The sequence below is a fragment of the Plectropomus leopardus genome, chromosome 19, assembly GCF_008729295.1.
Source record: "Plectropomus leopardus isolate mb chromosome 19, YSFRI_Pleo_2.0, whole genome shotgun sequence".
NCBI classification, from domain to species: Eukaryota; Metazoa; Chordata; class Actinopteri; order Perciformes; family Serranidae; genus Plectropomus; species Plectropomus leopardus.
In genome coordinates, this window is record NC_056481.1 from 1837042 (window position 1) to 1863074 (window position 26033).

Here is a 26033-nt window from a genome sequence, read left to right on the forward strand (position 1 = left end):
GCTGACTGACCAACACACCGACCGACCGGAGTCCTCCTAAAAACTCCCCCGTGACGTCACCGCCCGGGGCGCGAGGACGCGATGGTGTGTGACGTCATCGATGAGTTAATTAACAGGTAGTTTATTTGCAGCCAAGTAAAAGTACCAGGACTAAAACATACAAAAAACCCCATAAAACCCGATACCACATGCCTTTAAATTACTGAAGCATAGAATTTAAAAAATAAAAGTAGAAACTTTAAAGGTAATTACATGAAATGTTTATTGTTAAACAGAATATTTTTACGTTTTTACGAGATTTTCATGTTATAACAAGTAACTTTTTTGTTATGATAACAGGTCGTTTTGAGGTTGGTTTTTTTTTTACTAGAAACTTCTTGTAGTTTTTCATATTTTATGAGATGTTCTCATGTTATAACAGAAAATAATGTCTCGCTATAACATGAAAATATCTTGTTTCATGGTGTAGCAAGATGTTATGATGTTAGATCTAAAGACTTCTTGTTATCACAAGAGATATTTCTTTTAATAACATTATTATTAACATTATAAAATGTTTTTCAGATTTTATGAAATATTTTCATGTTATAACACTTTAAAACAAGAAAAGTTTCTTAATTTATCAAGCTAATTTTGTTTGTTACATTACAAAAACTTAGTTATAATAGGAGCTTCTTTGTTCTTTGTTGAGGGCTGGACACGTGTGCAAGTTAGTTTCTTATCCACGCTGATTGGATCCACTCCAACAAATAAAGGGACTGAGAAATTAACAAGTAACGGTGCTAACTCCCTAAACAGTGCTGTCATTTCAGCACCATGGACAGCACCCTCAATGTATGTTGGTAAGAGCTTTATTTATTAGATTTGAACACTGCGACATTGCGGGGGATCTTGACATGGCTTTCTCAGAAAGTCTGACAAACAAACAAACAATTAAATTCCATCAGTGTGTGTGTGTGTGTGTGTGTGTGTGTGTGTGTGTGTGTGTGTGTGTGTGTGTGTGTGTGTGTGTGTGTGTGTGTGTGTGTGTGTGTGTGTCTGTCAGTCACACTGGGCAAACAGTCTTGCCCCTGGTTGTGTGTGTTGTGTATTTTTACCTCTGTAAATATGTTTGGGCCGTCGGTGAGCTGCAGTGATGACTGTGTAAACGCGGCCTGTTGGCTGCTGTTTGAAATGTGTGCAGCAGGATGATCAGAGTTTTGTGGTGGCATCAGTAATGTTAGTGCAGGGCGTAGACATTGCGGATGTGCGGTTCATAGTATCACATACAAATCCTGCTGACGACCATGAACATTTCCTTTATGCTTTACAATAGATATTTGATGAGGAAAAACCTTATGTTACGTTTTCATTTTCATTACTCTTTGTGTCAAGCATTGAGCTCTTCATTCTGCACAACTGTGTCACTCTCAGAATAACCTAATTAAGACCTAAGAGTTTATCCCGGGCATAGGAGATACTTTAATGGCATGTATTTAGGAGATAATAATTTGTACATCGCAAATGATATATCATATATGGGAGATAATGAACTATATGTAGGAGATATTTTTTGTATGTATATAGAACATAATGTCTTATACATAAGAGCTAATATCCCATATGGCAGAGATAATATTTTGTAAATAGATATTATATATCATACATACGAGATAAGGAACCATATGTAGGAGATAATATGTTTTTGTACATAGACAATAATACCTTATACATAGGAGAACATATACCAGACGGAGGAGATATTATGCACATAGAAGATAATATCTCATTCATAGGAGAAAATGTCCCATATCTATAAGATAATATTTTGTATGTAGACGACAATACCTTATTAATAGGAGATAATACTTTGTACATAGAAGATGATATCGCATACATAGGACATAATATCCTGTATGTTCCCCGGGGGAACATTGTGGTTCATTATAGTCGCTCTGATGTGAATCATAGAGAATTATAGAAGTAATAAAGAGAGAAATAAAATATCTGCAATATGCTAATGTTATTACAAGAATAGCAAATATTTAATTTAAAGTGTGTAAAAAGAAAATAAAATGATGTGCCTTATGCTACAATACAATGTATAAAACTACTACGTAAAGTTAAAAATATAAAATATGTTTACAATGCTACAATGTAAACACTATGTATACATTAGTGGGAATAAGAATAATACGAATTTAGCTATTTAAAACGTTATTTTGTCTTTTTTCCTGAGGAATGGTGAGTATTGTTTAATTTTACACCCCAGAAAAGGTCTTCGAGGTACTTTGTATATTTATAAGATTTTTTAGTTTTGTGCTGTGTAATATACCCACAGAAATAAAATGACTTTTTAAAATTATCATTGTATATTGTTATTTTATATTGTTTATTTTATTATATTTGAATTGTATTTCTATGAATATATCCTGTCCTTTTTTGTAATTGTAATATATACTACAATATGATATAAAAAAACAAACTAGTATATAAATTTAGAAATATAAAATATGTGTATAATACAACAATGTACAACACAATATATGCAGAAGTAGGAATAACAATATATTTATAATATGTGCAACAAATTTGCAAATATTCTTATTCATGAATGTAAATTTAGCTGTTAATAAAGTTATTTTATTGTTTTAATGAGAATTTTTTAATTTAACCAAAATAGACATCAATGTCCTTTGTATATTACTTTTGCCTTTAGTGTAATGTACCCACAGAAACAAAAAAGTCTTATCATTGTATATTATTTTAAATATTTTTTAGTTTTATTATAGTGACATTTGTGTACTATGTCCTGTATATGAAGTCTGTAGTATGTTATTTTGTTTAACTAAATTAACTAAATTAAAAGTTTGAGTTAAGTCCCGCCTACCGTGCGATGATTGGCTAGTACTCGGCATGACGTATCCCGGAAGAAGAATCATCCACAACGTGCATCCCGGTGCACCCATGTGTTTGTCCGAGTTACAGAAAACAGGTCTGAGTTTCTTCCTTTCTCATTATATTAATTAATTTATTAATATTGTGTTATGGTTCCGGTGTGTTTTGGTTTATGTACTTTGGTCGCGAGACTTTAAGTTTCGTTTAAGACGTGAGAAGTTGGCAAGTTAGCTTAACTAGCTAGCGCGTGTAGCTGTAGCAAAACACCGGCGCTAATCTAGTTTAACTAGTTAATCTGAAATAAACTAGCTGTGTAAATACATCATAAAAACACAGATTTCTGACTGCAGCTTCACTGGATCTCTGCCTGAATAATACAGAAGGTAACGGGATCATTTTCTGCTCTGGAATTTAATTATACGCCAAACTTGCTTTGAAAAACGGCGGATTTAATGTTTTATTGTTGATAACTAAATAAATTAACAATACAGATGCGATAATAAGACTGTTTCACAACCCAGAGTGTCACCGTATTAATTCGGCTGTAACATATTAATACAGTTACTTATACAACTCTCTCTTTTTCTTTTCATTAAAATGAATGCAGCTCACAGCTCTGCTTTTACGGTCATTAAATCCTGCCACGTTTAACAGGAGATAATGATTTAAATCAAACTGAAGTGAGGATGATGAAGTTATTTAAGTAACCTAAAAGTCTAATGGCACAAAGTTTTCAGACGACCCTTTAATACGTGACTTTCACAGCAGAGTTTGGCCTGATGCGTCTTCACGAGAGTCAGTAAAACACCAGCGTTAATCTGGTTAAACTGGCTAATCTAAAATCAACAAAATATGTAAATACAGTATAATAAGACTGCTCTTTGACTGCAGTTACTACGCAGGATTACTATTTAAATAATACAGAAGTTTACTGGATCATTTTCTGCTCCGGACTTTATTTACACGCCAAACTTCTTTTAAAAACTGCAGGTTTAATGTTTTCTTGCTGATCACAAAGAAAACCAACAATACAGATATGACTTTAAGACCGTTTCATAACCCAAAATACCACCGTATTAATTCGGCTATAACATTCAATACAATTACTTATATAAATCTTTTTTTTTTTTTTTTACCTTGAAAATAAATGCCTCGCACCACTTTTGCAGCTCATAGCTTGGTTATGATGGTTATTAACCCTTTGAAACCTGAACAGATTGATTTGATTTCTCTCAAAAACATGAAGGCAATGAGCAACTTAAGGCCAAAATAATAATAATAATAATAATAATAATAATGATAATAGTAATAATAAACAAAAAGTTAATAAGAAAAAGAATTTCAAAGAAAAAAGTATTAAAAAGATTTTAAAAACAGCAAAAAACCCCGAAAAAAAAAGCCAATTTTTCTGCAACTTAATGAAAAAATAATTATAGTTATTATAAATAAATTTTTTGGACACTTTCTTTCATGCCTTGTTTAAATTCACCCCTTAAAAAACAGTTTCAGGGCTTTCTCTTTCATGTGCTGCGGCGAGTCTGAGCAGCACTGCTCAACAGGCAGAGCGGATGTTAACACGGGCGCCAGAAAAACCCCAAAAAACAGCAGATTCGGTGCTGCTCACACACGCTCTGCTGGTATCTGATATCTGATCCTAATATCGGACCGCGCGTTCCTACTTTAGGGTTACATTTTTGGGCTCAGGTCACCACGAAGCAGACTTTTATTAAAAGTTAAGAGAAATACGAGCGTGATGTTTGTGTGTTTGTCGTCAGATTAAGAAGCCGCCGTCATGACGTCGTTGGCCCACCAGCTGAAGAGGCTCGCGCTGCCTCAGAGCGACCCCAGCCTGCTGACGCGCCGCGAGGTCGCCTCGCTCCTCTTCGACCCCAAAGATGCTGCGTCCATGGACAGAAGCACCTTTCTTCGCCCTCGGTGAGTCCTGGACCGCTAAAGACCTGCAGACACCAGCAGGTTACTGTTGAACATGCTGTGGTAAAACTCTTCCTCCTCCTCCTCCTCCTCCTCCTCCTCCTCAGGCTGCACGGGGCTGGAGGAGCTGCTGGGAATCGAACCGGCCTTCCAGGAGTTCCAGGAGACCCTGTTCAGCCGGGCCTCGCTGACGCTGGAGCGCAGCGTCCAGTCCAAAGAGGTCAACAAGAAACTGGACGCCGGCATCTCGCTCTTCCTCACCCGCCTCAGCCCGTACTTCCTCCTCAAACCGGCGCACAAGTGCATCGAGTGGCTGGTTCACCGGTACAGAGTCTTAAATATCTCCATATTTAAAGATTGATATTTGTCAAATTATTAATATTCAAACATGCCAAAGCTAACTTTATACCTTTTATCACCAGTTCAGGTGTGCTGATCTTCAGAGAAAAAAAGTTTGAATTTGTCATAATGTGTAAAAAGAAATGGTTAAAAACAGAAACAAATGTTATTTAGATTAAAAAAAGAAATAATTAAAGAAAAAAGTTACAATATTTTGTAAAAATATATTTCTAGTAAGTCGTAACTTTGAGAGAAAAATAAATCTTTTAAGTGAACATAACGTATTATAGTTCTGGTTTTAAAAGAGAAAGACGTATTACTTTAAAAAATGTCAGATATATTTTAATCATATTTTTTAAAAAAATATGATTAAAATAAAATAAAATGATTAAAAATTGTGATATTAGGGGGAAAAAGTATTTAGAATATTTTGATATAATATTTAAAAGAAAAAAGTCAAAAAGGAAAAAAATCAAATTGGCCATCAAGAAAGGTGGGATTTAACGGGTCTTGTGGATTTGTAAACTCGTGGTTTGGTGCGTGTTTAGTCGTCAGGTTGAACATCAGATGTTTCTCGTCGTGTTTCAGCTTCCACATCCAGCTCTACAACGTGGACAGCCTGCTGGCGTGCGTGCTGCCGTATCACGACACCAACGTGTTCGTCCGAGTCCTGCAGCTCCTCAAAATCAAAGACGCCACCAACCGCTGGAACTGGCTGCACGTTCTGCAGGTCTGACGCTCGCACCGTGTTTATGGTCACACGTATGTCGCGTGTATGTTCTGCTCCGTGTGAACGCTGTCGTCTCCACAGAAAACCAGGCGTGCCGCTGTCCAGAGGGACGCTCGTCACTCACTGCTACACAGACCTGAGCTTCATGGACTTCATCTGCACCATGGTGACCACGGCCATCCAGGTGACGTCTCACACACACACACACACACACACACACACACACACACACACACACACACAGTCTCAGTGCTCACGCTGCGTTTTCTTCTTCTTCTCGTCCTTCAGGCGTATTCGGGACACTCTGGAAGTTGCTCCCAGCTCAGAGTGATCTTCTCCTTCTACGCGTCCACCATCGTCCCCGCGCTGGACGCTGTGCACAAAGTGTCCGACGCCATCATTTCCAAACTGCTGCCGTACGTCCAGAAGGTAACCGACCCACTCTGCGTCTGTTCACCGCCACATCTGAGAAGCTGTTAAACGTTTTTTTTATTCGGGCTGCAAACACGTTTATTTCTGCTGTAAAGTTTGTAACGTGGAGGTCTGTGAGGGCCGACTCGCTCCTGGAGCCAGCCAACTGTAGAGGAGCCGCAGTTTTTGGCTTCTTTTTTCAGTCCCGTGCAGGAAACATTTAACGCTGCTCCGCTCTGACGGTTTCGTCCCCGCAGGGTCTGAAGTCGCCGCTGACAGACTACAAGGCCGCCACCTACATGGTGGTGTGCCAGCTGGCGGTGAAGGTGGTGATGGAGGCGAGTCTGGTCGACACGCTCGCGCTGCAAGTCAGCAAGTCGCTGCTCAAAGAGCCCGTTTTGGCCAAAGAGGGTCTGGGCTGCCTCATCGTGCTGCTGCAGAACCAGAAGGAGGGCGCCGCCGGGCCCAGGTAGGACCGCACACCTGGTCTGAGGGGCACAGACCTCCTCACACCTGCAGGTCCAAATTACTAAAACATATCCCCTGAAACTTAACATGAAATTTTCTTTCACAAACTGGTATAATATCCCACGATGTGTAAATTCCTGTTTTTACAGTTTCTGGCTGTGTTAAATGGTATATATATATTTATTTATTTTTTATTTTTATTTTTGAGGAATTCTTTGTAAATCACCAAAACTTTTCAACAAAAAAAATCCCCAAAATGTTTTCTTTAAAATTGCCAAAAAAAAGACAAATCCAAACCTGCTGTCCCAGAGTTTGGGAAGCATGTTTTCTTTATAAAAGCACTTACACAGTAATCAGGAAGATCCAATAAGGACTATTGATGATCATTTCAGAGAATGTGTGTTCTCATGTTCTTAGATTCATGGAAACGTTTTTGGTAAAAATGTTTGTGAGCTCTGATCTGATCTGAATCACTTTTTGAATTTGTTTGCGAAGTTTGTTTTTGGTGGAAAATGACGAGGTGAGATTTTTGGGTCCGTTATGAGAACGCGTCCCTCCTCTCACGCGTTTCTGTCCTCCCTCAGAGCGTTCGGACGCCTCAGCTCGATGCCGGCGCTGACGTCGACGCTGCAGGTGATGGCGGCGACTCATGACGTCAGCCCTCTGCTGCGCTACCTGCTGCCTCACCTGATCGGCGCCGTGTTCACCTGCAGCTCAGGTGAGTTCAGACGGGCTCGGAGCTCTTTCGTAATTTCACTTTATAAAAAAGAAATAGATTAAATGTTAATGTGTGCAATGTGCTAAGAGTTTACCTGTCGCCGTGTGTCTCAGGTGAGACGGACGAGGTCGGCGTGTTGGGGTCCATCCTGCAGTCCGTCCCTCTGACCAAAGGCCTGGACCAAACTGTGGCTCGGTAAACTCCATTTATCATTAATTCACCAGTAACGTTTTCACTCTGACTGGAGGACTTAAAGCTGCTTAACAAGCACAAATGACTTCATTTAACACCCGAAAATGACGAAATCTGATTATTGTTCCAGGTTTTAAATGTTCAGTGTGAAGTGGCTTCTCTTTGCTGTTTCCTGTCACACATTCGTCCTTTTTTCACACACTGATCTCGCCTCAGAGCCGCCACGAGTCCCTTCTTTATGTCGTCTTTTCATTTTTACAAAGAACCGAACAACAGCGGCTCCAGTGTGATTTTAGACAGCATGCCGGCATCCCTGAAGCAAAAGAGGCGTGACCAGTGTGATGTTTAACACAACAGCACTGACCTCGAGTGTGACGGATAACATATGCATCAGCGGTGTTTATAAACAACAACAATAACAAGTCAATAACAACCATTCCCACCCTCTGCTCGGGGGTTAAGGAGCTCCTGGGCCTCGTTGTTTTCCCAATTTTAGGACTCACTCTCATTCTCCACCGGTGTCTCCGCCGGTGTCTCCGCCGGTGTCTCTGAATGTCCACTCTGCTCTCGTTGTCCGACAGGTGATCTCAGTCTCTTCTAGGGCTCCAAAATGTCTGGATCCGGTCCTGACTCTGTCATTCATTAGCGTGCTCGCTGCTTACAGTAACGCTGAACAGCACCGCCGCTACGTAAACGTGCACCACGCACTGTGTATAAGGCACCACGGTGCTGAGGGGGCACCAACTGAGCCGATCATCATAATAATTACAGGCCTAAATGATGAATAATTTTATTTTAAGTTAAGCTGAAGCACACAGGCAATAAGATCAGCCTGTACTATACATAATTGCTCAAAATAATCATGTGTCGCGGTCGCGAGTCTCGCCGTCTTAAGCGGGAAAGAGTGTAAATGAAACAAACTTTAAACAATAATGATTATTATTGGAGTTTACAAACATAAAGGGTTAAAGTAAAACATCATAGATAAGGACAGTGTTAACAGTTTCTTTGTGGGCGCTTTTTTCCTCTTCAGTGTCGATAACTTCAGAAAAGTCAGGACTTTATTTCCTGCTCTGCTTCTTCACCTCGCTGCTGTTTGTTTCAGTAAATCTGTGTCTTTAATTCTTAAAACATAGTTTACATTTTGCAGAGATTCTGCAAAGAAAATGTAAAGAAAAGCACATTTTTTGAACTTCATCATCGTTGTCTGTGTTGCTGTGTTGCAGTTTGCTTTTGGACGAATATCTGAGTCAGACCGAACTCTCTGCTGAAGACACGTCGGCCCTCAACAGCCGACTTCTTCCTCTGGTTCGACTGTTTGAGTCCAGGTGAACACTGCCACGCTTTACCTGTGTTTTGTTGTTTTAACATTAAGTTCTCACCAAGATTAAGGAATTATTCTAATTAGGGCTTAAACTAAATTATTTTCTCAGTGATGTGTTTTGGTCCCTGCTCTTTAAAGACGAAATGTAACTCATCTAATCAACATGTACGCATCCCAGTTTAGTTGTTTTTCAGTCTAGTTATGTGAAATTCACTGTCTGTCTGTGTTTTGTCCTCCGTCAGATACTGTGGAGCTCTGGACGGCGTCCTCGGAGGTCACGTGACCAACGTCAGCAGCACCGAGCAGAAACACCTCTTCCACCAGTTCCTCTCTTTGTCCATGAGCAGCGGAAAATACCAGGTACGCTACTTTATATAATGAATTTATCCAAAAAAGTGACTACAGTTTAACTTACAGTCTTCTGATGTTAATATTTTCAGTATAGATATTATTGTTTAACCCTGAGAGACTGTCTGGCTTTTTCTTATGCACTTTTTGTTGTTCTTTTTTTTTTGATAATTGTACATTCAGACTGTTCAGGTGAAAAAATGCTCCATTGAAACCCATTCAAACTGACATTTTTGATCCCACAGCCATCAGAGCAGAAAAACAGGACTTGTATTATTTCTGGGTGTCATTCTGGGCTTTTGACTCTGAATTTGTCATTTTGACTATTTTCCACCTGATGAGGTCATTTTGACCATATTTGGCATATGGAGGAAATACATGCTATTTCCACTAGGTGACCTGTCACAGTCAATGTAGCTGCTGATCACTGACATATCCCAGACTGTCAGCAGCTACACTCACACACTGACATATCCCAGACTGTCAGCAGCAAAAAAACCTTTTCTGTGTTTTTTTTAGTCTAAAGACATAGAGGCATCATGACAAAAACCTGGCATTTAAAGGGTTAAAATTCTATAAAAAAATTATAATATTTGATATTTATGATTAGGGATGATGTTGGTTACAAAAATTAACACATATTAATGTATAATGTTTTCAAAGTTTCATTTTGAAAAGCGATTTGAGTGTGTGTAGTAATAAAGCGGGCCCTAAAGGGTTAATGTCTTTCTGTATACAGATTTTGGGCGACTTGGACACGTCACTGTTTCTCAGCCTGAAACACCCGCAGGCCTCAGTCAGAGTGTCGGCTGTGGAGCACCTGATGAGCATCGTCGCCTCCGAACAGGTTCGCCGGCAGATTTCACTTCCTGTTTTCAGACATTTCAGGTTGATTTAGAATCACAGGTTGTGTTTTTTTTGTTACATTATACATGTAAATAATAAAATGATGATGTGATGGCGTTTTATATCCAAAAGGTCAAAGGTCAATTTCACTGTGCCATCATAATGTTCTGCAAAAATATTTTTCGGTAAATCTCAGGAACAGCAGGGGAGATATTTGGTTGATTTTGGCAGTTGGTAGATTAATTTCTTCATCTACAGAAAGAATGATGGTGTACCTCAAGGCTCAAATCTGGGCCCAATTATTTTCTCTATTTACATCTCCCTTTCTTATTTATTAAAAAAAGCAAAGTGTTATTTTCTATGCAGACGATACGCAATTATTTTATTCTATATCTTAAATCATATCATCCCAATAAAGACAGTGATTGTACGTGTGTGATGGCCTTTTTCTTTCGTCCTTAAACATCATCTCCTGGCGTTTCTGCTCAGCAGCAGAGTTTCGAGGAATCCTTCCTGAAAGACGCCGTCATGGATCGCCTGAAGGACGACGTGCCGGAGGTCGTGGCTGCCGCTCTCAGAGTCCTGGAGGTCAGTGAGATGCTTTGACGTGCGTGATGGTGGTAGATGTGCATGAGTGGAAGCTGGTTTTTAAAGAAGCGCAGAAGTGACGGCGTGCTGCTCTCTGTTTTGTGTTTTCTGTTGTTTCAGGTGATTTTTGATTCGTTGGACCCTGAGGACACGGTGTCCTGTTTACTGTCACTGCTGCACAGAGTGGATGTGTCGGTGGCTGAGCGCTGGTCAGTAAATTACACAAACATTATTACACTCATCAGCAAACGTGGATGTAGTGCAGACTTTTCTCCTTCGGTCTAAATAAGTTTCGATTTTCATTGCACGGTATTTTATGGAAATAATCATACCAGAAGGGTCTGAAAATAATCATCATAAATGAGTTTTAAAAATATGTTTATTTAATGTTTATTTTAAGATGTTTAAAATGAATTTAAAAAGTGCAAACATAAGTAAAAACGTTTGAAAATAAAAGAACATTTTAAAATGCATTTAAAAAAAACAATTTAAAAAATGCAAAATTAAGTAAATATATTAATAATTAATTAAAAAAACATAAAATTAGTAAAAAAGAAAAAATATATGAATAAGATGTTTTAGTAGTAATCACAGGTGTCTAACTTCATCCCACCAAACTGTAAACATAAAGCTATTTAACCTTTAAACTTAAGCTTGGATTAACTTTTTGACAGGTTGAGTTATAGTCTAATTTTTGGCTCTTTAAATCACAATTTTTTATTTAAATATGTATGTTTTATCATTTAGTCTTGATTTTGTTTTATTGTGCTTCTTTTTATTGATAATGTCGCCCACCGTTTTTAAAAAAGACGTTTCTATGATTATATAAGTAGTTATTATTTTAAATAATCTGCTTTCTGTGCAGATGTAAAACAAACTGCACCTTAAATGACGTCCTCTGTAACTCTGAGCGCTGTCGTCTCCTCCAGGCTCCCAGTGCTGACGGAGGCGGTGCGTTTACTGTCCGACCCCCGGCTGGGAAAGGGGGACGCCGAGCTGCTGCAGAGGGTCGGCTGGAGGCTGCTGCCCTTCCTGGTGATCACCTCCTCCTCCTCCACCTCCTCACAGCTCCGCCTCGCCTCCTGCGTCGCCCGATCCGCCGTCGTCACGCAGCACCCGCTCTCCGCAAACTGGGCTCAAGGTAACTCGCCGAATAATTTCATCTGATTTTCACTTTCTTGCAGCCAAATTTTAATTTTAGAGAATTTTAGTTTTCATATGTTTCACATCTAGAGGTTAGTTGGTCTTGCGTAAAAATGATAAATGATAAAAATAGCTTGGGAATTGAAAAACCTTCTTTTTAAGATATTTTGTATATTTTGAAAAGAGTGGGTGACTTTAATTTGCAGCAAACCCCTTTAATTGTTGTTAACTGGCGTTTGTTATCACTGTTAGCTCTGTTAACACTGTTTTCAGTTGAACAGGTTGTTTTTGGTTTTTTGTGACTGAACCTGAAAATCTTCGATGTGTCCACGCAGAGCTGGACAAGGTGATGAAGAGGAGCTCTGAAGCCGACTTCGAAGCTTTAGCCAACGAGCGTCTCGTCTCCACGCTGACCAAAAACCTCACAAACATGGAGCACTTCTCCAAACGGGACGCTGTGAGTTTTTATTTAGGGGAGTTTTTGAAGCCTGTTGGTTCTTATTGAAGATGGAAACATTTAAAATCACAAATGTATAATTTCATTTGTGATTTCCTCAGAAAAAAAGTTAAATATAAATGCAGGCATAAATTCATTGCTAAAATGTGACATAAATTGATGTCTGTTTTAATTTGCTTCCTTATTTAGTTATTTATTGTTGTATTAATTCCAAATGTATTTGTCCAATTAAATTTTCCCTTTTGTGAATAGATTTATTTTGTATTAATTTTTAAATGTATTATTTTTACTTTTATTTATTTGTCATCTCTTCATTTATGATTTTATTTTGCACTTTTTAATTTTTTATGACTTTTAAATATGTTTATATTTTCTTTAGCTTATTTATTTTGCATTGATTATTTCTTTTTTATTTAATACTTTAAAAATGTATTTATTTTTGCATTTATTATTATTTGTTTTTTCAACTTATTTGTTCTTTTTTAAAATTATTAATTTATTATTAATTACCACCTAATTTATTGGCCCAACTTTATTTTGTCTTTTAATACATTTTATTTATTAATTTTTTTACATCCTCCGCAGACTGTGAGGAAGTGTATTACTGATGTTAACTCTTTGTCTGTGTGTGTGTTTTGTGCGGGTCAGCTGGAGAGGCTGGCGGTGTGTGTGGAGCAGCAGCGCGGCTCCGGCCTGCGATGGCGAGCGTCCTTCCTGGTGCTGACTCGGACTCTGCTGCTCGGTCTGCGCGAGCTGAGCGAGACTGAGCACCTGCTCACCGCTCAGAGGGTCTACACGCTGCTGGAGGTCATCAAGGACGCCGTCGCCGCCGCTCAGGTCAGACCGCATGAAAACCTGTTTTCTTAGATATTTTTGGACAAAATGTCAAAGATTTAATAATAAAACACTCAAAGACAAGGACAAAAACTGTGGATCTGTGAAGAAATGTGATTAAATACAAGCTTTTGTTTTATATTCATTTGAAGTTTTTGAGTTTAGAGAATCCTGAAAAAATGTCGAAAAATTGTAGAATTTCTTACAGTGTGGTTTATGTAACATTTGGAAATGTTGAAATTAAAAAAGAATATCACAAAATGTTGAAATTCAACTTTAAAACTTTCTTTCTTTATTTTAACTATGTATTATTTTAATTTTATATCTTTATTAGCACATTAATGATTTGTGGATATGTGAAATGTGCTGTGTACAGTCTGATGTGAGTCTTTATAGATTAAGAAAAATCTTTTTTGTAATCCTGAAAAAGGAAACAAAAAGTCGGTTTATAACAGATGCTTTTTTTTCTCCGTTTTAACAGGAAGCGGAGCGTCGTGTCGCCGCCCCCTCCTCCTTCTCTGAAGCGCTGACGGTTTACCTGAGCAGCTGTGAGCAGCGGCCGGGCGAGCAGCTGGACGCAGAGTTCAGCTTCGTCCTCATCGCTCTGCTCAGAGACTTCATCTCGTCCCTCCGGTGTCCCGACGCCTCCTTCAAAGGTCAGTGACGCTCCTGATGAGTGACAGCGGTGAGGTCACCTGCTGAGGCGCTCAGTGTGTTTATTTGTGTGTGTGTGTGTGTGTGTTTGTGTGTGTGTGTGTGTGTGTGTGTGTGTGTGTGTGTGTGTGTGTGTGTGTGTGTGTGTGTGTGCGTGTGTGTGTTTGGGGGAGGCTGGGAGGCGGAGGAGCTGGACACAAACACCTGCTGTTACCTGGGACTCACCTGCCGCCTCTTCAGCGTCATCATGAGTGGCGCCGGCGAGGGCCCGGCCGCCGGCTGCTTCAGAGACTTAATGAAGCTGTTCATCCAGGTATGAGGTCACTTCCTGTTGTCAAAGTGTCAAACTGTTGTTTTTGGCTTAGGGGAGGAGCATCCAACTTTAAATGGTTTTGTATTTATTTTATTGCTTTAAAAAAAAGCACACATTACAAACCTGCAGGAATATTTTTTTTCTTTTAAAATTTTCTATGATTTAAAAAAATGTGACTTCTTTTCTTTAAAACTTTTTGGTGATTTTTTTCCTTTTTTTAAATTTAAATTGTTGGCTTTTTTAAATTCTGTTACAATTTATGGTTTTATTTTATTTTATTTTTTTTTACTTTTCAGTTTTTGCATTTTTTTTTCTTAAGCAGTTTTGTGATTTTTTTTCTTTTAAATTAAAAAAACCAAAACACAATCACTTTCAGGACTCACTAAAAGCAAACACCGTCCTCTCCGTCTCTTCCAGGTTCACCTGGGCGAGCCGCTGATGCTCTTCCGCTTCCTGTGCATGCTGTGGGGATACGGCAGTAACCACGGAGACCAGCTGGACATGAAGGTGGGCGCCGTCCTGCAGACTCAGGCTCTGTACATGGGCCGCGCTCTGCTGAGCGCCCAGCCGGCCGCCGTGCTGCAGGAGCTGGTCGCCGCCGACTCACCTGGTGAGAATCATTCATTTCACAACATGCTAACGTGCTAAGCTAACTTACAAACATGACACCCGTCCTGTCTGTGTGTCTCTCAGTCGTCCCGTCTCTGCTCTGCTGTCTCACCTCTCCGGTCCGCGAGGTCCGGAGGGCGGCCCTCGGCGCTCTGCAGAGCCTATCAGGAGCCAACGCTTCCCCCCTCCAGCCAATCACAGAGAGGATCCTGAAGACCTCAGAGGAGATCATCGCAGACCCGTCGTACCTGAGCCAGGTGAGACCGAGTCAAACACGTGACCCGTAACTTCATAAATCTGTGAGACAGATTTTTTCTTTTAAATCTTTGGTGGTTTTTGTAGAATTTAAATAAATGCCTTCAAATGTCATTATTTTACAAAAAATACAGTTCTGGAAATATTCTCTTAAATATTTTTTTAAAAGAAAATATGCCTTTCTAAACTTGCAGGCTGGCAAATTTGGAAGGCATAAAAATTAGCATTTCTTTTTTTTTTTTACTTAAAAAATATTTACATTAAAATTTCTTTAAAACATTTTGGCAGTTTTTTTTTTGGTATGAACTTTTTTTCTTTAAAGAAAAACATTTAAAGAAAAAAAATGCCTCTAGATGCTAGTTGAATTAAATTGCATTAATCTGGAAATGAAATTAAGAAATTAATTTCAGTTTGTGGATGAATAAGACATTTTAGGACCTCACCTTGCAAGATTTTCTGTTCACACAACTCTGTGATTAATCGGGAAAATAATCTACTGATAAATGACAATAATCATCAGCTGCAGTGATCGGTGAGCAGAAAAGGATCACAGTGAGACTCTGACTCCAGGATCAGCGGCGCGTGTTTTGATTGGTCGTTGTTGTCGGTGTGACTCCTGCAGGCTCTCGGCGTGCTGCACGAGGAGTGTTCGTCTGTGAAAGTGAAGCCGCAGCAGAAGAAGCTGCAGGCGGCGATGCAGCAGCTGCTGCAGAGCGTTCAGACTCCCTGCTGCCCGTCGTACACTGCCATCTGCCTGCTGCGAGCGCTGAGCCTCGTCAACGGACAGGTGAGGGCGGGAGCACACCTGCACGCCGACGTCTCATCGAAACGAACGTATGACGTGTCGTTTCATCGCGTTTGTCTCCTCCTCCTCTCAGTCCGTCCTGTCCCAGCTGCTTCCTGTCCTGGAGCGCCTCCTGGAGCAGAGCGGCCCCGACACGCCCGCCCTGCTGCGCGCCGAGGCCCAGCTCATGCACCTCGTCCTGGGGAAGTACAACGAGGCGTCGGCCCCCCTGCTGGACGAGGACCACAACTGTCTGGAGCTGTTCATCCGAGCTCTGAGGACCCCGAGCCAGCCGCACCCCGACCTGCCCAGCTGCCAGATTATCGCTCTGGAACAGGTCGGGATAATCTCAACCCGAGTTTAAGATCAACATTAAACCTGGGAATAAATTCAGGTTAAATCAGGGTTAAAACGGGATTAAAAACAGGGATTAAATTCAGGTAACATCAGGGTTAAAAACAGGATTAAAAACAGGGATAAACCAGGGATTAAACTTGGATTCAACCAGGGATTATATCAAGTTTGGAGAATGCAACAAGCGACTTAACAATGTATTGTGTACTACTGTAAAATATTTATAATGTTTTTTTGTTTAAAAACACAAGCAATGTAACAAAACATGGTCCAAAAATTAGCAAAAAAACAAACAAAAATTTTCGTCTTCTCTGCAGATCACGAAGACGTTCTTCTCGGCGCTGGGAGGCGAGGCGGTGCAGCAGAAGCTGCTGTCGGTGATGTTGGACGTGCTGACGGAGAGCCGCAGTCCTCTGGTGGCCAACAGCATCAGCAGCGTCTTCAAAGGGGTCAGACAGCATCCACCGAAAAACTCTGACTGTTAACTGATCTGAAAAGAGCTGCTTTGCGTCTGTTTCCGCCACCTTCTGACTCGTTTTTTAACCCTCTGAAACCTGAGCAGATTGGCTTGATTTCTTTAAAAGCTCGGGAGGAAAAGTAATGAGTAACTTAGCAAGAAATGGCCCAAAAATTAGCAGCAAATCAGTGAAATGTTCAAGAAAATGACTGGAAAACAAAACTAAACAGTAAGAAACAAAAAATAAACAAAAAAACAACCTTAAAGTGCCAAAATTATATCCATATATCCCATAAATATATGTGTGCGTGTATGTACATATATGTATGTATGTATATATATTATATATATTAATGTTTGTATTATGTGCATGTGTGTTATTTGGGGCACTTAACGGTCATTTTTTTGTTTTGTTTTTTGTTTTTTATACTTTTTTAAAAAAAAAATATTTAATTTTATAGTATATATATATACAGCATATCTATATATAGATATACCTAGTTTTTTGATAAATTATCAAGAAAATTGTAAAAGTTAAGCACGGCCTCCCGGTGGTTCGTTTGTGACATCATTCCTCTGATTTTCTGTTTTTTATTTGTGACAGATCGCAGTTGACGGTCAGCTGGTGGCCAATGAGCTCGCTCCGCCAGAGAAACCCAAAGTGAGCGTGACGGTGCAGCAGAGCCGCCGCAGCAGGATGACGCAGAGGTGATGACCATTTTTAAACATTTACCGTTTGTTAAATGTACACTCAGAGCGTTGAGTTTAACCTCGTCGGTCTGGTCCTCGTGTTGACGTTGTCGTGTCCTCGATCAGGAAACCTCAGGATGGCGGTGACGCTGGTCCGGAGGGCGGCGCCGTGTCGTGGCAGAGAGTCACTCTGATCCTGGAGCTGCTGCAGCGCAAGAAGAAGCTGAGGAGAGCCCAGACGCTGGTGCCCGTCCTCTTCTCGCTGCTCGCCAGGTACAAAAAAATCTCAAAAAACTCTGAAAAAAACCCGAAAATTAAAGGGAATGAAATTTGCCAAAATGTTTTCTTTAAAAGTTACACAAAAAAAATCCAAGACAAAAAACACACCAAATATTGTCTTTAAAAGTGTACAAGAAAAAAAACTGTTTTCTTCAAAAATTGCAAAAACATTTTTTAAGAAAAAGACGATCCATAAAATATTTTCTTTAAAGTTTGGCTGTAAAATAAATACAAAATACAAGATGTCTCTTCCATGTTTGCCCCCTCCTTCATATATATAAAGAACAATCCCTAAAATATATTTAAGTACTCTGTTAATCCTGTCCTAAATTCCTTATATATATATATATATATATATATATATATATATATATACATATATATATTATATCCAGTAAAGGTTTTGTATAGTGATGAAACTGATTAGGAGTATCTATGGTCGATTCGATTTAGAGACTCTGTGGTCTTAAAACTGCCTGAAGGTCCTGGAAAAGTCCTTGAACAGTCTTGGTGACCTGATGTCTGGTGTGTCTGCGTCCTCAGGAGTCTCGAGTCGAGTCCCGGTGATCACACCAACATGGAGTACACCAAACAGCTGCTGCTCAGCTGTCTGCTCAACGTCTGCAGCAAGCTGTCTCCTGACGGAGGACCCGTGGCGCCCGGTAGGTCTCAGCGGGACGACCGGCCCACCACAGAAGAAGAAAACAAACATTGCACGTTACAGATTACTGACTGAGCCTCTGTCCTCTGCAGACGTCCTGGATGAAGACAAGTTCAGCGTGGAGCTGGTGGTTCAGTGCATCAGATCGTCCGACATGCCGCAGACTCACCATCACGCTCTGCTGCTGCTGGGCGCCGCCGCCACCATCTTCCCCGTGAGTAAACAAACAAACAAACATCTCCTCCGTGTGGGATTAAAAACAGCAGAACCAAACAGACAAGTTTTATAATGAACTCCCTGTGATAATCTGAGTGAACAACATGTGATAATACGAGCATAACATAATCTGAACCAACACCCTTTAATCACAGCTAATTTAATATGATAATCAGAGCAAACATCATACAATAATCTGATGATAATCCAAGTAAACATCATGTAATAATCTGATGAGAATCCAAGTAAACATCATGTAATAATCTGATGATCTGAACATGTATAATCTGATGTAATCCAAGTAAACATCATGCGAGAATCTAAGCAGACTCGTGATAATCTGAGCAAACATAATGTGGATTAAAAGGATTAAAGGATAAAGGAAACTGTAGATTTAACATTCGAAATATGCCAATAACCCCCCCCCATGCCCCATTACTCCTTGTCATATTTCTGAGTGAACATAATATAATAATCTGAGCAAACATCATGTAATAATCTGATGATAATCCAAGTTAACATCATGTAATAATCTTAGCAAACATCATGTTATAATGTAATAATAACCTTAACAAACATCATGAGATAATCTAAGCAAACATCAAATAATAATCTGTGCTAACATCCTGGGATAATCTGATTATAATTTTAGTGAACACCATATGATAATCCGATCATAACCTTGCAAACATTGTGAATCTCAGCAAATGTGTGATAATCCCAATGAGCATCATGTGATAATCTTACAGAAAATCGTGTGATAATCTGAACAAACATCCTGCGTTAATCTGAGAAAACATCCTGTGATTATCTGAGCAAACATCCTGTGTTAATCTCATATAAATAAACATCCTGTCATAATCTGAGTAAACATGCTGTGATAATCTGCCCTGGGTCCGACCCTCCAGGAGAAAGTCCTGCACAACATCATGCCCATCTTCACCTTCATGGGCGCCAACATCATGCGTCTGGACGACGTCTACAGCTTCAGAGTCATCGACAAGACGCTGCAGATGGTCATACCTGCTCTCATCCAGGTGAGACCAACAGATTAAGGATTACATCCCATAATTCTCCGTAAAGAGTGGAAAATGAAGAATATGCACAACAATATGTATAATAATACAAAAACATGCCTTGTTGTTCTCCTCTTCCTCCTCTTCAGGCCCACCAGCTGTCTGACGGCTCCTCTTCGTCTCAAATGGTTGCCGTGGTTACGAGAATCATGCACGTGTTTGCGGACGCTCTCCCTCACGTGCCCGACCACCGCCGACTCCCTGTGCTCCATCAGCTGGTGACCACGCTGGGCCCCCCGCTTCCTTTGGGTCCTGATGCTCCTGCTGTTCAAGCTGCACGCCACGCAGACCGCCAGCTCCGTCAGCGAGAAGGTGAGTGGCTGCAAGGCATTGTGGGAGCGGTAGTCTGAGATGGTACTGTCCAGGACTACACATAAAAACTGAGATTTCCATAGCACAGCAACCATCTCAGAAAATATCAGTTATTCTATTACATTTTATTTTATTATATTGTTTAACTGTGACATAATTATTATCCATATAATAATAATAATAATGATAATAATAATAACTATTATTATTAATATAACCCTCTCAGAAAATATCAGTTATTTTGTTACATTTTATTTTATTACATTGATAAACTGTGACATAATTATTATCTATATACTAATCATAATGAGTGTCTTCTGAGTAACTGTTGTTATTATTATAACCCTCAGAAAATATCAGTTTCACATTTCATGATGATATATGGTATAACATGATAAATGAATAATAATAATAATAATAATAATAATAAAATACTTGTTATTATTGTTATTTATTTACTTAATTACTTATTTGTTTTTATCGGTCACAGTGGCCCTAAAAGAATAAAATCAGACCTAGAAGAGATTGAGACTGGATTGGTATATAATAACAACAACAGCAACAACAATAATGATGATAACAGCAGTTACTCAGAAACCACAAATAATTATCTGCAATTTCTTAGTCAAGACTGTAGATGAGCAAATGTTTACGATATAATAACCCTCAGTTTTCCTTCCACTTGAAACTTAGAGCCGTGAGAATGATTAATAATTAGAAAATCCAAAAACATATAAGTGAAAGTAAATTGTTTTTGTTTGTTTGTGTTTTTAGGACGCAGCTCTGGAGAAAGACGTGGACTTCTGGATCTCTCTCTGCTGTCAGTTCGAGGTGCCGGACCAGCTCACCTCCCTCATCAACATCCTGAACTTCCTGCTGCAGCTGCCCGACGACAAAGACCTCGGTGAGCCTGAAAAAAATCAGTAAAAAAAGTGTATGCTATATTTAGTATATTTTCACCACTTTACTTTGATGTCAGACAGAATATTTGCAAGTTTTAACTTTTTGAGGACGTCAGTTTGACCACTGAAACTATCAGAGCTGCTTTATTTGAACCCCTTTGAAACCTGAACAAAGTGGTTCACTTTCTTTCCAAAACGTGGGAACAATGCAACGACCTAACAAAACATGCCCAAAAATTAGCGTAAAATTAGTGAAACATTTGCAAGAAAAAAACCTGAAAATAAGAACAAAACAAAACAAACATGAAAATATAAATATTTTATTATATTTGTTTCTGTAACATTTTAAATATAAAATTACATTTGTTAAAATATATTTTTCCTTTTTTAAAATTAATTTTTAAGTAATTAAGTCACCTTTTGCTAATTTCTTGCAGGAAATTCCTGGCAATCTTTATCATTGCCCTTTTTTTGTTTTTGAAAGAATTGAAATCAATACTTCTTAGGTTTCAAAGGGTTAAATAACGTGAACGGCGTTTGAATGCAGCATTAAAAAGAAGAAAAGACGTCGATCCGGGCTTCAAAGGGTTACGATTTTAAATAAAAATCAGAACAAAGAAGGAAACTCCCAGTAAAGACTCCTGATGTTTCCGTGCTCTGCAGCTCCAGTGAAGCGCTCCGCCGGCCGGCGAGGAGCCAAAAAGGAGGAGGAGGAGGAGGAGAAGGCGGAGGAGCTGATCTTCAGCGTGGAGGCTCACAGCAGCAAAGAGCTGAGACACTTCAAGTTCCTCTGCGTCTCCTTCATGGCTCAGCTGCTCGGCTCGGCCAGCTTCATCGGGAAGGTGAGACAGAGAGAGACGTCCTGTGAGGTTTCAGGAGAGCAGCGAGTTTTTACTGAGAAAACCGTGTCGGACCATATTTGGCATACGGAGAAAATACACGTTATTTCCACGTTATTTCCACTGGGTGACCTGTCACAGTCAGTGTCGCTGCTGATCACCGACAGATCCCGGACTGTGGGGATCCAAAATTAATGAATATTTGTTGAACACAAAGTAACAAAGGTGATGGTGTTAGTTAAAAAATTACTTCAATGAAATTATAAAATCATATTAATATAGAATATTTTTCATAGCCTGATTTTAAAAAGTGCTTTTTGTGTGCAGAGCGGTACAACCGTGAGTATTTAACACTGCACCAAAAATAATAATGTATAAAAATCAATGTTGCTGCTAATCACAGACACATGCCAGGATGTGGTAATTAAAAACAGTCTACTCAGCGTGTAGTATACTGGAAATAATTCATTTCTTTGTGCTTATTTTCCTTTTAAAAACATAGTGGCATCATGATGAAAACCCAGTATTTTAAGGGTTATAATTCTGAAAATTAATGAATATTTGACATTTATCATTAGGACTGATTTTGGTTAAAAACTTAACTCAATGAAAGTAGAAAATAATAATAATGATGTATGATATTTTTTAAAGCTTGGTTTTGAAAAACACGTTAAAGCGGGCCCTAAGGGGTTAATGAGAAATGTGACGGTGTGTGTCTCAGGTTGCAGACGGAGGTGACGTCGTCGATGAGTCTCTGCAGCAGCTGCAGCAGAGGTGAGCTTCAACCTACAGTTTAACATGCAGTTTACATGAAGCAGCAGCTGAACATGATCACATTGATCGATTATTGATCATTGATTGTTTCAGGCTGCTGGAGGAGATCCTGCGTTACATCCACAGCGTCGCTCGCTGTGTGGAGGAAAACGCAGACAAACCCACCGCCAAGTTCTGGAGAGTCCTGCTCAATAAAGCCTACGACGTTCTGGACAAAGTGAATATATTTATTATTTACTACAAGTATTTATTATACTGTTTCATATCTGACTTCAGTAATACTGCTGTGTCAGTGTGTTATTTTATTTAATAAAATAATGATTAATTGATTTTTTAATTATTAATGATAAACTCTGTTATTGTCTTCTGTTGCTCAGGTGAACTCCTTGTTGCCCACGGATACCTTCATCACCGTGATGAGGGGGCTGATGGGAAATCAGCTGGCGTCGGTCAGGAGGAAGGCCATGGAGCTGCTGAACAACAAACTGCAGCAGCGGACACAGTGGGACCAACAACAGGTGACACATTATTCATTTTAATCTCATTTTGTAAAATTTTTATTAAAAAAACTCTCAAGAACGCCTTGAGAAAAAATCTTCAGATTTGGCACAAACATCCACTTGTACTCAACAATGTACTGATAAGAATTGGGGAGTTAAAGGTCAAGGTCACTGTGACCTCAAATCCATATCACTCTTGTGAAAGCGATATCTCATGAACAGCATGAGTTATATATATTTTTTAATTTGGCACAAACGTTAACTTGGTCGTAACAACCAGATTAAATTTTAGTCGGTCAATGGTCAGCTTGTGACCTTGAATCCGTCTCATTCTTGTCTATGAGATATCTCAAGAAAAGCCAAAGGGAATTTTTTAAAATTTGGCACAAACATATACGTGGACTCAAGATGCAATGATAAAATTCTTATGCTTAATGGTCAAGGTCACTGTGACCTTGCATGGTCTTATCCTCCAAATGTATTTTATCAAGAACATCTTGAGGGAATATCTTAAGATTTGGCACAAACATCCACTTGGACTCTACCCTGAACTCATTAGAATTTGGCGATCAAAGGTCAAGGTTACTGTGACCTTGTGTCATTCTCGTGAGCAATATCTGAAGAGAGGTTTAAGAGAGTTTCTTCAAATTTGGCACAAACATTTACTTGGAATCAACAATGAACTATTTTGATTTTCGTGAATGCGATATGTCAAGAAGCCGTTCAGGGAACGTATTCAAATTTGGCACAAACACCTTGAGGGACGTTCAAGTTTTTAGTTCAGTTTCAGCTCTTTGTTCTTCGTTGGTTTATAAATTCACCCTCCTCCTTCGGTCTGTATCTCAGGTCACTGTGCTGTTACAACTCACCGGCGACCTCCTGAGCATTGTGGGTAAAAGTCACGGTCAGGCGACGGAGGCGGAGCAGGCCATCAACCGGCAGACGGCGCTCTTCAGCCTCAAGCTGCTCTGTCGCAGTTTTGGCTCCGACCACCAGGAGGCGTTCGTCCCGGTCCTGCTGCAGACGGTGGACATCGTCACGGCGACGGAGGAGGAGAAGAACGTGATGGGCAGCGCTCTGCTCTGCATCGCGGAGGTGGTCAGCACGCTGAAGGCACTCGCCATCCCACAGTTACCAAGGTAACCAGTCGGAAATACTCTTCAAGCAGACTGCTGCATTCAAAACCAAACAAAAGTAAAAGTTTGTAAACAGCAACATGTAGTTAAGGTAGTTAACCCTTTCAGGACCCTTTGTTGCATTTTTGGCTGTGTTCCTGCGTACTACATTTTGGCAACGTTGATTTTTTTTGTTTTTTCAGCTCCTACAATAAGTCTAAAATACACTGTGTAAGCAAATTAATTAATTAAACATAATAATAACAATAATAACGATAATAGTAATAATTAAACTGATTAATCAAATTACATTTTATTGTATTTTGTTTCTTTCTCATGATTTGTTTTACTTGATTTTAATTAACTTTCTTTTATTTTTTGTACCCTGTTTTATTCATTTATATGTTCTATGTTTTTTACTTTTTATTAATATTATATTTTACTTCTCTATATTAAAAAAACTTTATTTGACCATTTTATTTTATTTATGTATTCCATTTTGTTCTTATTGTTTTTATTTTACTGAATTTAATTTGTCATACCAATTAATTTGATTATTTAATTTGCTTGATTTTATTAAACTTTATTGTATTTTATTTAACATTGTTGTATTTTATATTACTTGTTTAAATGTATTTCAGTAAGAATATAATTTATTGCTCTTTATTTTAAATTTTTTTTTTTGTCTTTGGTGCAGGTTGATGCCGGCGGTGCTGCATGCGCTGATGGACAGGAAGGAGCTGCTGACCAATGAGATTTACCTGCTGAGCGCCGTCACCGCCCTCCAACGTGTCACTGAGACGCTGCCGCGCTTCATCAGCCCGTACCTGCAGGACACCACCTCACAGGTGCCGCACCTGCGAGACGTCCACGAGTGACAGAAATATAAATGTGGAGAATGAAGGTTGACACGTCTGTTTCTGCAGGTGTGTCGTCTGACTCAGCTGGTCGAGACTTCCTCGTCTTCGTCATCGGCCGCCGCTCAGCTGTCCACACGTCTCGCCTCCCTCAGGAGCACCCTCGCCACCAGGCTGCCCCCCAGGGTCCTCCTGCCCACCGTCACCAGGTGCTACGGCAGCATGGTGGTCGACAGGAAGGTGAGACTTGCGATGTTTTCGATGACAAACTGAGCCGCGTTCACATTTTTTGAATAGTTTTATCTCGCTTTATGGGCATGAGTTTGACTGCAGTGATTTTGCACAAATGTAACTAATTTTAAAACATTATTTTAAAAATTGTAAATAAAATAGGACCCAGTACGGATCCTTGTGGGACACCATTTGGTATATATTATTCAAAAAGCTAGAAAATAAAGAAAGAAATTACCCAAATTCAAGAAAATTACCAAAAATCCTAAAAAAAAAAACATTTTAATAAAATGCAAAACAAAAAATCTTAAAAATTATAATAATTATGTAAAAAATAATATTAAAATACTTTCAAATGTATTATTATGATATGAAGAATTAACCTATAAACAAATGGCAATTAACAGTTAACAACAGACGAACAGCTGTCAGAAAATACCTGTTTTCTCAAAAAACAAAAAAATTAAACGAAACCTGTGGACATAACAACTCAAGTCAACTACGACTCCCAGGGTGCATTTCACTGTCAAACAACAAATCACACGGTTTCAGACTGTCAGCGCTGATATGAGGTTGACGAGCCGATGGCGTGTGTTTCCCTGCAGCGTCAGCTGGGGGCGCTGATGAGCGTCCTGAAGGAGCACATCAGTCACATGGACAAAGAGCAGCTCAACTTCCACCAATCAGAGCTCAGCTCCTTCTTCCTCGCCGCCCTCGACTTCCGGGCCGAACACTGTCAGGTGGGTCGGATGTTTCCGTGTTTGTTGGTGTTTGAAAATGTTGATTTAAAGCTGCTCTGTGGAGTTCACGTGAACTGTTATTGTTACCGTTTGGTCCTTTACATGTTAATTAACTTTATTTAAATGAGCTTTTTTTAATTTGATTTTAGTTTATAGGTATCTGATTTTACTTTGCCTCATTTTATTACTATCTTTATTGAATTATTTT

At 39.3% G+C, this 26033-nt stretch overlaps 1 protein-coding gene across 1 annotated transcript in view; it reads left to right on the forward strand.

The window, feature by feature from the left end:
* Positions 1–2909: 2909 nt before the first annotated feature.
* The window catches only part of heatr1 (HEAT repeat containing 1), a 25683-nt gene continuing 2559 nt past the window's right edge, over positions 2910–26033 (forward strand). The window contains 41 exon segments of the mRNA XM_042508174.1: positions 2910–2974; positions 4653–4798; positions 4800–4812; positions 4917–5133; positions 5737–5889; positions 5960–6062; positions 6167–6307; positions 6547–6758; positions 7342–7475; positions 7589–7670; positions 8894–8995; positions 9234–9351; positions 10079–10186; positions 10675–10773; positions 10894–10982; positions 11703–11914; positions 12252–12373; positions 13022–13210; positions 13689–13872; positions 14035–14174; positions 14592–14784; positions 14868–15040; positions 15661–15825; positions 15917–16159; positions 16494–16625; positions 17238–17341; positions 17450–17596; positions 18146–18264; positions 18356–18477; positions 19388–19516; positions 19645–19790; positions 19792–19867; positions 20642–20771; positions 21433–21611; positions 22330–22382; positions 22476–22599; positions 22760–22900; positions 23729–24021; positions 24695–24845; positions 24924–25094; positions 25691–25825. Of these exon segments, the coding sequence (XP_042364108.1) occupies positions 4670–4798; positions 4800–4812; positions 4917–5133; positions 5737–5889; positions 5960–6062; positions 6167–6307; positions 6547–6758; positions 7342–7475; positions 7589–7670; positions 8894–8995; positions 9234–9351; positions 10079–10186; positions 10675–10773; positions 10894–10982; positions 11703–11914; positions 12252–12373; positions 13022–13210; positions 13689–13872; positions 14035–14174; positions 14592–14784; positions 14868–15040; positions 15661–15825; positions 15917–16159; positions 16494–16625; positions 17238–17341; positions 17450–17596; positions 18146–18264; positions 18356–18477; positions 19388–19516; positions 19645–19790; positions 19792–19867; positions 20642–20771; positions 21433–21611; positions 22330–22382; positions 22476–22599; positions 22760–22900; positions 23729–24021; positions 24695–24845; positions 24924–25094; positions 25691–25825 (5673 nt within the window). The 5' untranslated portion in view covers positions 2910–2974; positions 4653–4669.